At 35.4% G+C, this 12332-nt stretch overlaps 1 protein-coding gene across 1 annotated transcript in view; it reads right to left on the bottom strand.

Annotated features, from left to right (window-relative positions):
• Nucleotides 1–12168, bottom strand: part of LOC146420241 (E3 ubiquitin-protein ligase MYCBP2) — a gene marked incomplete at its 5' end in the record, with an annotated part of 72898 nt that extends 60730 nt beyond the window's left edge. Inside the window, 7 exons of the mRNA XM_085048503.1 lie at nucleotides 1745–1860; nucleotides 2297–2352; nucleotides 4750–4962; nucleotides 6787–6931; nucleotides 7171–7343; nucleotides 8459–8508; nucleotides 12081–12168. Coding sequence (XP_084904629.1) covers nucleotides 1745–1860; nucleotides 2297–2352; nucleotides 4750–4962; nucleotides 6787–6931; nucleotides 7171–7343; nucleotides 8459–8508; nucleotides 12081–12168 — 841 coding nt within the window. The remainder of the gene's footprint in view (nucleotides 1–1744; nucleotides 1861–2296; nucleotides 2353–4749; nucleotides 4963–6786; nucleotides 6932–7170; nucleotides 7344–8458; nucleotides 8509–12080) is intronic.
• Between the last annotated feature and the right edge of the window lie 164 nt (nucleotides 12169–12332).

Below are 12332 nucleotides of genomic sequence, written 5' to 3'. Positions count from 1 at the left end.
AACACCGAGTTTAATGCTGGAGAGATGCAAGTGAAAGCTTCTGGAGAGGCAGCAGCTGTACTGCTTCAGAAGCTAATTGCTACATCTGAGAAGCAAATACAAGAGCCTGAAAAGCCACACAATACAACCAGAAAAGGCCTATAATGTAAGGAGTTGGCATCTTTAGTTACCAATGCTGTTATAAAACCTGAAGGCGCTGGAAAGTGACATTCTTACTTGTGAAGAAAAAATCATGCAAAAGATGTGAAGAAAGGCACAAAAATTTAAGTAAAAGATCACCCTGAGTAATAATATTAACAGAAGTTGTCTCATCAATCACTGTTAAAGGCGAAGTGCAACAGTAGGTATTTTCACGTTTTTTGTTTCATTTTACAGAGTAACCCTCTGAAGAACAACATCTTGAAAAGAAGCATCCAGACCTAGCATTAAAACTGCTGGTTTCACTAACATCCTTTTAAACAAGCATGGCAGTAACAGAAGGAATCTACATGCATCAAGAACATAAGAAGTCTGAAACCAAGAGAAACTGTTACCAGTACTTAAACAGTCAAAATATGACAGAATTATGGGTCAAGCATAGGTAAGTGAAAGCTTCAGAGGATGTAGTCTAATATAATGATTGAGCCAGAAAGTTCCATTGCAGAAAAATGGCCTAGGTAAGTATTTGAGTATACTCATACCTGTTTAATAATGAAGGTTAACAGTTATATTTATAATTTCTACAAGTTTACCCTACACAATGGTTGAGAATGGTAGAAACTGCGTAAAAATATAACAGCAGCTGTTTTAAACTACAGAGTAAAATTTGCTCCAGAGATGGCACACTGGAAAAAATACTGACCGCACTGCAGGCTTCTATGAAGGCAAATGTTCCTGTCTGAGGAACAGAGATAACCATTGATAATAATATTTTATGCATCTTATCATTTGTAGTTAACACACAAAACCAAATCCCATTCCAATTCTATGTGAGTTACGTGTACTTGTATTTATGAGTATCACTGTGTGGTTACAAAAGGTGCTGAACAGTATTAGAAAAGAGGAACTGCTGGTGCTTGTGAGCCCAAACCCTCTTATCCAATGTGGGTCAAGCTAAAACACTTTCAGTGTTTCTACTACCATCTTCACCATACCACCAGTAAGACTATACAAGATACAGACTGTTTTCCGAAGGGCACTCTTTCCACCACATGCTGCAGTATCTCATAGTGCAGTTCCCAGGACTAGCAAGATAACAAAAAGGTTTCCAACAAGGAATGAAGTAAAAGCTTTGAAAAATTAGTAAAAATAATCAAAAGTTCAAGTAGAGTCTCAGTTAAGACCACACCTTCTCAATTTCCTAAAACAAATGACAGTAGCTACTTCAGCATAGTCAGGAACAATTTCCCCTTTTCTTAGGTTCCTCGTGTTGGGCTGGGGTTTTTTTCCCTCTTTAACTATACCTCTCTGTCACTCTGTTGAAACAAGACCTTCTTCTTTCAACACTGAGAGTTGAGAATAAGAGAGTCTGTTAATATGGTAGTCTAACCACATTATAAATACATGATTTGCAACATATATTCCTATTTCCATGTGAGAGTATCTGTGGTCATTTTTCCTTCTGACAAAGAGTGATTTAGCTAGAAGGCTTCCGAATGCTAAGCCAAAGCAGACAAGACATAAATGAGCACCAAGACATAAATGTATCATTACACAAAGTGTATATAACATAAATTTATGCTTAAATATAGTGAAAATTAAGTACCTATTTCAATGCCATCTATAGTAACATGAATGGTATAGAGACCAACAGCTCCAGGAGTCCAGTTTGCACAGTATGTACCATCATTATTGACTCTGATCAACATGTTTTCACTGGGTCTAGGCATAAACAAAACAATTAAAATCATTAAACAGTTTTTGTCTTCTTGGGCATCATATATGTTATATATATAATGACTAGTATAATGTTTAAATTGGAAACTACTCTTTTTCTTTAGCAGATCTTCTAAACACAATTTTTCCCTTTCCAATGTACTAACTTCCTATTATGTACTATGAAAATATAATCCTCTATGCCACATTTACTTATAGCAAATGATAAAGGAAAACATTTCGAGAGTAGAAACACAAATAAGGAAGGAACATTAAAACAATTAAGAAATAAAGGTTTTAAATCAAATTGCTACATGTAAGCAAACATAATACTTGACTTTTGTGTTTCTGCCTTCAGACATCATAACCTGTCAGTCACACTTGGGACTCTGGGTGTAAGCAGAAGTGACAGAACACATTAATTAAAAAAATTAATGTCTACCTCTTTGGTGTTGGTGAAGCAAAGCGTAGCTCTTCAAAAGAATAATTTTCATATGCCTATAAAAAGATTAAATTCAAACATAAAATCAACAGTTATCAGTTACACCTGTCTTGAATAAAAGATAGCAGAGCATTTTCTTAAAGAACACATCAAGCTGACTTACACTCCCCAGAAGCATTTATCAGGGAATCAGAAACAAATTTCCAAGCACAGATATATGTATGCACACATGAAAGAGTATCTTCACTGTCTCATTAAATACCCATTATTTAGATAAGAAAGATTGCTACTGCTAACAAAAACCTTGTCAAATCTTTGAATCTCTTCTAATCTGACTTGTACAAAACCCCTTTGAATCCAGGCAGTGCGCTGAAGACCATGTGAAGGTAAAGAAAGTGATTATGTTGTAGGTCATAAACTGCAAACCAGCTCAGGGGATTTATCAATGAAATTTCAGATCCTCCTTCTTTGTACTCCAAGTGAAGATGAAATTCCCTCAGCATTGAGGTGATGCTTTTACTGATTTCCGCTACAAAAAAAGCCTGGCTCACTTCCACAAGAAGATCTTGTTTTCACAAGATCACTGCTCTGAAAAGCCCTGTAAGTAAACAGTGTCAGTCCTAGAAGTGCACAATCTCTTTGGGCTGCAATCGCTGCTGAGTTACCAGATTCCTCTGTTAAGTCAAAACCAGCAAAAGGTGGGATAAGAACATTTGAACATATATGCAGATCAGCCATTTCGAGTCCCTGTATAAGGATATAATTTTGGGTGCCAGTTCCCTGAACGTCTTATAATTTATTACATTTTCATGAAGTGAGAAACTAGATTTTATAATCATTTTTAGGTGTTTGTATCGAGTACTGATAAAACATGCAGGCTGGTATAAAATGAAAACATCAGGAGACATCTGCATTTTATACTGAAATGAGTATGTTTAGTAATGCAGGCAGGGAAATAGAAGAGAGGATTTACAATGTCTTGAATTCATAAAGTTTTGGATGGAAATGACTTAACTTGAAAGGTACCTTGAGAAGATTCCCTGGAAAAGCACTAAATATGGAAATCAAGCATGTTTCAACAGGAGAGACCATTTTTAATTTAACCTTGGTGTCTTTTTACTTTTATCTTTATGAAGATTCATACTGTTATTATCTACTAAGAGGACTTTAAATGAATCCTTCAATTTTCATTTTACCTTAGCCTCATTTCAATTTAAAAAATGATAACATATTAAACAGCTAATATTAGGCAATCCTCGCTCCATCAAATCTATAAAAGCTTTTGAAGACCCTGCACTTGCACCACCATCATTTACCCCAGAGCATTTCATGCATTACAAGATACACCACCCTAAAGAGTTGTGTGAGCAGATTTGACACCTATCACTGGAAAAGAAACAGCAGATAGCTGTTGACAGTAGCTATCAGAAATATCAGCTAACTAATATCAGAAATATCAGCTAATATCATTCCTAACTTGGAATAAAAAAAAAAATAAATCACACCTACCTTCTTGGTATAACTCGATATTTACAACTCTCTGGTTGTAAATATCTTTTCAGGCATGTGATTTAGCAAATTTTTAAACCATTTGTTGCATACTACATTGATTTACTAGTTCTTTCACTGATCCATTAAGACACTATGCAGTACCCATTTGCACTATTTACACATGGGTACTACAGCACTGTTCTGTGCAAAAAAACCCTGTACCCTCTAAAAGGTGCTAGTTTGCTGATTCTGCCCCCCAATAAATCCATACTGATTATACTAAGTATTATCCTCCTCTTGGCTAATCCTGTGTCATTAAGCTGTGCAGGTGTTAGTTGTACACACCATGTCACATCTCTTAACTGGGTCAGTATAGTACACACATGTAAATTTATTGCATGTGCTATACTATACTCAATCAAATCAACAGTAGCTGCTCAGTTTTCACCTCTTTAAAATCTGTTTCTGGCAAAGTCTCTGAGCTGATCCATTTAACAGTGGCTGCTTAATACATATGCATTGATACACAAATCACTTGTACAACCTTTTTACTATGCTGAGATCTGATCTTCTCCTATGTTCCCCTGTTCTAGTTTTAAACATATATTCACTGCAACACTCCAACTCTACATTAATATACTGGTTTGACTTTCACTTCACCATTTCAATAGCTGTTTTTATTTCTCCTGAGTGACTCAGACTAAGCTGTTCATCTGTCTAATCAAAATCAAAGACAGCTTTACTTTTTAGTGCTAATTCAGACTAACTGCTTTAGAGTTTAGGCGATTGGCCTTTTTCATGTATTTAGTTTTAGAACTTATAAATAATCAAAGTAGTTTGTAATTAATATATTTTCAGATTGTGACCAAAATAAATACGCATTTTTCCTTCTCTGTTCCATACCTTTACATACTTAAAATGCTGAATTTTACAGTTACAGTGCTAAAATGGCTGTAACTTACCTTCATCATTGTAATAGCAATATATCGAGCTTCTTTTACAATCATTGGTTCATAGGAAGAATCAAGCTTTGGTGAAGGAAGTCCTCCAAAGGTCATATCATTGCTAGGGGAAACAGCTGTTGCAGGACTCCCTGCTATCCGCTGCACTTTTTTAACTTGTTCTTGCTGCAAAGATGTTTTTTTCTGAGAAACAGGAATAGCTTTGACTTCTACCTGTAATAAGATGCAGAATAGGGAACATGATTTAGTAGGAAAACACACACACATTCATTTAAATTTAATGCAGTACAGTTACAAAGTGCTTAAAGTACTCACTGTAAATCCAGCTGTGTCAAAACCCAATGTATCAATACTAAATCTGCAAAGCCAAGCACAGCATCTTGGAAAGATGCTAATATACAGGGAGAAGCACCCAACTGATTCAGCAACACCAGCAGCACAGGCTAGTGTCAGTTCTAGCAGTCCCAGAGCACTCCCTGGGAAGCAGCACACAGTCTGGTATGCTTAGTGAAGTTTACCCACAAAAAAAATTGCAATGAAATAGAAGGAGCCTTCCAAGTGAGTGCACAGGTTTTGAAGTGAATCATCATGACCCTAGATCTGGATCAGCAATGGCTGGATCAGATCTTGACTGGCTCTGCCATCTCACGCCAGGACTGTACATTTACATCGTGCTTTTCAATGCATATTTTAACTAACTTTTTCCCCCAGAGGTACCACAGATCTCCATTAGCACAGGTAACAGCTGAACACAATTTTCTAAGGAAGAACAGGCAGACTACCTGGAAAATAAGTTTGTGTGTTACTCATCCTAAATCTGCGATAAAATGCAGATGTTGAAATACTGCAGTTTTCACACACTGTCCATTTTGACTTTATTTACTCAAAGTTATATCACTGCACTGCACACTGAATGAGCCCAAAAAATGATTAAATTGAATTAAGATTATCACTTTAATTCATTTGTGAACAGTAATGATATAAAAAATTCAGCACTAATATTGACTGTATTTTGACATATCCTTTTCTTGACTGACAGGATAAAATCCCTAAGAGTTTTCTCCTTGCTCTGTCACTACTTTAAGTCAGTAATCATACATACAAGTTTCCCTCAAGCAGTGAAGCAGTGTTTGTGACTAAGATGATTCTTGTGTTACTGTTGGAGAACCGCTCTCCATTATAAGGCTTACAGTTCACTGTAAGACAACTCTTCATTACTACATTATATACAAAGAATAGATTTGAGAGCATTTATCACAGGAATCATCCCTTTATAAAAGGTTTTTCATCTACATTTGGGCTTGAACAAAACCAATTATTCCATAGTAGCAGTGGGCTTTAAAACACAGAAGGAACCTGATTTATTAGAACTACATGAAAACCATTTTGTGCTTGTTTAGTCTGCATTGCTTTACTACTTCAAATCAGGCAGCCACATAGGTTTTACCCCAAAATGTGCAGTTCTTCTGACTCTACCTGAGGCTGTTAAGAACACTTCCTTTCCAGTACTAGAAATCAGTGATTAACTGAAGAGGCTGAAGGCAAACACAGAAACACAATCCTTGCCAGTTATTTTTATTAATTGCAAGAACTACAGGAACTTCCAAGTATTAGAAAAAGAAAATGGAATAGTATTGGTCTCATCTAAAATAAAGTAACTATAAGGTGGTCCATCAATGTGCTTCTGATTCTTTTTTTGCATCACATGGTCTATGGTTTATAACACTCTTTTCCTGGCTTACAAATTGAAAAATGGATTCTTGTCACCTTAATATCATCACCATCCAATCTCCCTTACAACTGATTATTTATGCAACTACACATGTAGTTCATAATAGACAAGTTATAAATGACATGAAATGGTGCTGGCATAATACAGAACTTGGTAATTTTGTGGATTTAGAGGTAAGAAAGTCTGACTACAATGAATTTATGAATGCCACTTTCTGTCCTATACAAGAGTGTTCTATGGAAAACCTACAATAAAAGCTAGAGGACAGCAAGGTGAAGCAGAACAGCCAAGATTACAATAATTACCTTCATATTAGGAACATGAACAACATCCCCATACTGGTCTTTTGTTTGTACTGTAATAACAGTTGGCCAACCACATCGAATGTCATCCTTATTCAAAATCAATGATGTTTTTTGAGGATCAGCATATGAATCTGGCTGAAGCCACCTACAGCAAAGAAAACCACCTAACATTAAAATGTCTTACAGCCCCCAAACGAGGAATCATTACTTTGTACAAACGTGACATGAAGCTAAAAAAGGACACAGAAGATCTGAATGGCTACATGTTTTTAACTAACGTATTAAAGCAAACGACAGAGCCAAACAGTTTTATGTAACTAATATTTAAAATAGCTATGACAGTTCTATAGCTGGTTAAATAGAAAAGCAACAGTGCAGTTTTACCTTGCAAGTCGTCCACCACTTGATCCTGGGACACATGCAATGAAATCCTCCAGAAATGACTGCTCATTGCTTTGTACCTGCAGTGGAAGACTTCCTTCAAGAGCTTCCAAAATGGTTGGTGAGTGAGAGAGTGCCAAGCCTTTCCCAAGAATGCCTGAGTGAGATTTGCACACCTTTTTTTTTTTTTTTGGCAGAGATTGGGAGTGAAAAGAGAAACACAGAGAACAGCTTTTCAGTAACATGTTCACACTTTCCCTAAAGTGACATAATTGGGACAGACATTTTGAGCATTGAAAACCATTCAAGAAGAAGAATAAACTTGACCCTGATAAAAGCTTAAAAAAGGTCATCTATTAAACAATAATTTATGCCAAAAGGATTAAATGATCTTGAGTTCAGTGAAATTCTGGAGCAAAGAATAAGGTAACATATTAAAAGTATCCTAAACTGCTGATGTGTAAGCAGAATGAAAAAGGCTGTTCTAGAAATGTGACTAATGAGCACATTTCAAAAGAAAATAAAAGGCTAGAAATACTGATTATAAAAATACAGCTCTCTTACTGCATGCACACTCCTAGCTTGCATTTTGAATTAGAATACAGTGGGTCCAAGAACAGATTGATGAAAAAGTATTCCTTCCAAGGACCATGTGATTCCTCCTGGACAATTTCTGTTTACTGTGCTGTTATCTAAGGCCTCTGCAATGGTGTCAGACTGTAGTACTGAGAACTGTGACAACTCAATTTCAAAACAGTTGCCCTGAAGATAACTAGGAAGGAGAGAGAACATGAAAACTCCTTTTTCAGAGTTCATAATTTGATAGAAGCTACACACAGGGAGGTCCTAACCAGCATTAGCTCCTCTTGCACCCAACAAAAGGCCATCAGCAAACCACAACAACTGCAATCACATTATTTCGGAGTTGACTGACATCACTGCTCAGCAGAAAAAGTGATTTTATTTCTCTAATTATAAGGACACATGAAACACTGATTTTGGTAACACTGAAAACCTGGTAAATCTTGCAACTTCAGCCAAATGGATGTTTTGAAATACCTGATCATTTAACATTCTTTGTGACACTGTATGCACTTTTTTCCAAGCAGATTCATTATAAAAAGTGATTTAATGTAAATGCTAAAATTCTGTATGAATTTCTTAAGCTATTTCAAAACAAGCTGTATTCCATTCCATTATAAAAACCTTACAAATTATTCTTTCCTGTAGCAAACATTCAACGCAATTACGTGCTTAAGTATATTGTAATGGATAGAAAGCCACAGTATACCTGTAAGGCAGCCTCTTCAAGTATCTCAAGATCCTCTTCAAACTCACTACCTGCTGGAAAAATATAACAGTTATATTGACAGTTATCTTCATATTACAGAATATGAAATTCAACTGTTTTGTGAAGCCCTTTATATTACAAAATACAAGTTTGCATAACAATGTGTCATACTGTTCAATCAGCAGCTGAAATATGAAATATATGAAATATAGTAAACATGCAGTATTGTACAGTTCCGTACACACACAAATGAACAACAAGTTATATAGAATAAGAATTTGGTGCTTATCTTCTTATCTCCAAGACAAGTATGTATGGCAAGTCTTTGGATGTGACTAGATACTTTTAGAAAGATTTTGGGAGGTCAAAATAGTTTCTGGGAAGCAGTACCTATAAATATGCAACAGCTGCTCCCTTTTAAGAGCTTACCTTCATAAAATTATTTGAAAACCTAATAAACTCTACACAATTCTGTAAACTATGATTCCTCCTAAAACATAAAGCTCAAATACATACTATTACACAATATTTCTTTCTCACAAATACAACTCAAAAATCTGATTGCAGGGTGACCAGAATTGCCAAACACAATCTTCTTTTAAAAGAAGAGTAAAACAGATAAGGTTACCATATTTCTACTCTCTTTCAAAAACATGTCAGGCAATTCTACTAGTCAGAAGGAAGAGAAATCAGAAAAATCAAGTCCCAAGGCATTTTTAAAATTCAAAGAAATAAAGACATGTAAAAACTGCTGTCAGAAGTAAACTTCTACCAAATTTGATACAATTAAGAATGTAATAATGTTAAATACATCAACGAATTTCACACTGCTCTTTAAGTCAGATCTGGGTCATAGACCAGATCTCTCTCTTGGGAAGAAGTATCTTAATTTAAGTATTGAAGAACTGGCAAGAAGGATGAAAAACCATTTGAAAATGGTAACTCAAACAGTATTAGGGCGTAACTCTCTAAGATAGTTTTCCCTAATGTGTGAAGAAATCACCTGGTCCATCTTCCTTTGGAGCAAAAGAGGTTAAACATTGCTCTGTCCTTCAAAACACTTTTCTTCCTAATGTTTCTAGAGGAATACTTACACAATTATTAGACTACTTGCACACTAAATATACTCACTACAACAATTACTAAAAGGGAAGGTACCTTTTTGCAAAGGACAAGCTCCCTAAAGCCAATATACCAAGATAAATCACACAAATAAAGCTGGAGCTAGAAGGATCCCAACAAGGGTGCCAGTAGCAAGCAGTAGCTCTCATTTGAAATTGGTTCAATCATCCTGTTTTCCTTGACATAAGGTTCAATCAGTTTCTTACTGTCTTCAGTAAAATCGCCAGGTTTTAAAAGCACTTAGTTGGATGCAGAGGTTTAAAGAGTATCTGGGAAAAGGAGCACGATTTCTCTCACCTACTTTTGTGCAGTGAAGAATTAAGACAATGAGTTTTGACTTAAGTATCACAAGATAGCTTTACAGCAAATGGAGAAGAAATAGGTGCTTCCTCTAGGGTGTTAGTTTTTCTTACATCTTCATCTGAGGACAACATGAATCAACCTCTGAACATGACAGAAGAGGGTTAGAGTACTAGCTTAGCTATACCTAATTTCTGAAACACAAAATTCAGGCAATGCAAGCTAAGTTGCTAATTATGTAGTGGAGTGAGCCTTGTTCTTAACGTTACTTCCTTCAGCTTGCACACATCCACACAGAGAAAACAAAAGTAAAAGTGTAGAAATTATAATGAAGTATGAAAAGTCTACTAAAAGGGCATTACAAGAAAGTCTTTCATATGGTTATTAATTATATTATTCTATATAAGTTTTTCTTAAGGGACAGTATACCAGAAATAAGATGACAGGGCTCTGCAGATTAGAAATGGCAGTGTTATAGTATTTAAGAACTTGCCGCAAAAGGTGGAAGATACATAACCTAGAAGGCCGAAAAAGAAAAAAACAGTCTGAAACTAAGGCATTTAAATGTTGCCCTAGAAAACCATAGCTTTACCTCTTTTTCTGACACAGTATTTTTCTGAGACACCAGGCAAAGCACTTAAAGCAAAATTACACATAACCAAAAACCATCTGAAAAGGCTGCACAGTAGCTTCCATTTGCAAATACTACCACTGTCATCTGTAATTCATCACTTTTGTTTACCCACAGGGTCTGGTGGTCTTGTAGAGAAACAATAACATATATATGGCACAAGTGCTGCAATCTTATCAGCAACATTAACAGACTTCATTTAAGCTCTTGAGTTTATGTTGGATAACAGGTTAGACAAATCAATTGCCATTAGGTAAGTAATCAGGAAATTCCTTAGAGGCAATGCACCTATCCCTCCTCTCTTGCAGATCATACACAACTGCTTTTATATGTGGTTGACACTGCATAGATAACTGTGTATTTTATATCAAATTTCTGTGGTATAGCATAAAGCCAATCTATGTGTTACCTACTTTCCCTTCTTGTTTTAGGCATTTAAACAGAACAAACAAAAAAGCTCCCAAGAGAGAAGTACAAAGTATTACAAAATATGGGAGATTAAGTTAGGACAATTTCAATTTCATCTTTTTGTTGTTATTGCATAGAAGAACAGCAAGAAAAATAGGTATTGTGGAAGTCAACAAAACTAAGGTGTTTGGGGGATAAGACATGAGGGCACTATTTAATCTGTATAATTGTCTGTACTTTGGAGAGTGAAATACAGGTCTACCAGTGCAACTGAGGTGCCACTTTACAACATAAAGTAAGAAATTTGTACACAATCCAAACACACAAGCACAATACCGGGTTAAAAAATACGAAGTAGGTTTTGTAATTATAACTGCACACTGATCAGTGCTCATTAATCTACGCTTCCAGTGTAACAGTATCTGAGCTCTCATTTGTGCTCCTAAATTAAAATGATCAAAAGGATATCCTATTATATATTATGAGCCTGTTTTTCTTATATACTAGTGGTATTTAAGAGAAATAATATTACACATAATATGGCTGCATCATTAGAAGCTCTAATTCAATCCCCATATCCATTAATTTTCATAAACTAATTTTTCCTTACATTTTAAATTGCAGTTGTGTTATTATAAACCTTAATTTGCTGTATCTGCTGTAGAATTATGTAATTTCTAACTGTAAAAAAAAGCTATAGTAGAAATATTTTTAGCTGTAAGGTCTACAGATGCAATGGTCACTTTCTGTTTTAAACCAGTAATTTTAAATTTTGCAATTCAATGCTGCAGGTATTTTTTCATTCAGAGAGGTGTGGAGTGCAGGGAGAAAAAAAACAGCGAAAGACAAATACAAAGATCATACCTGCACGTTATGAAGTACCATGAGGAAACTGTGGGACACAGTTCATACACTGATACACTATCTGTGGATGGGGTGAGTTCATTCAAATTTAAATGATGAGGTTTCCCTCCTCCCCATACGCACACAAAGGGAAAAGTGTAAGCAGAAAGTACTGCCAACTTTATTATCTTGTTTGATTAATTCAGCTTGAAGAATCAATTTTGTATTATTCTAATTACAAGCAACAATAAGATTTACATGTAATATTAATTCAGAAAACATGGACAACACGGATGAAATAATGAAGTATGTTCTTACCAATAGGAAGTGCTAGATCTTTCTTCATCAAAGCTGCTGCACATGATCCTCCCAAATTTGCCAGTTCTTTCTCCAGCTGAATAATACCCTTCAAATGAAACAAATTTTAAAACAAAATTAGTGTCTCAGAAAATAGGACAATAAATATGTTTCCCTGACAATGTTTTATCTTAAGGAATATTGTGTGTCCCAGTTTGAAGCTTCTCAGCAATGTATTTCTTGTCATACAGCTACTACCATGTTCACTGTGAC

This window comes from Lichenostomus cassidix, unplaced genomic scaffold (assembly GCF_008360975.1).
Source record: "Lichenostomus cassidix isolate B80296 unplaced genomic scaffold, HeHo_3.0 HiC_scaffold_466, whole genome shotgun sequence".
Taxonomy (NCBI): domain Eukaryota; kingdom Metazoa; phylum Chordata; class Aves; order Passeriformes; family Meliphagidae; genus Lichenostomus; species Lichenostomus cassidix.
This window is presented reverse-complemented; position numbering and strand designations above follow the sequence as displayed.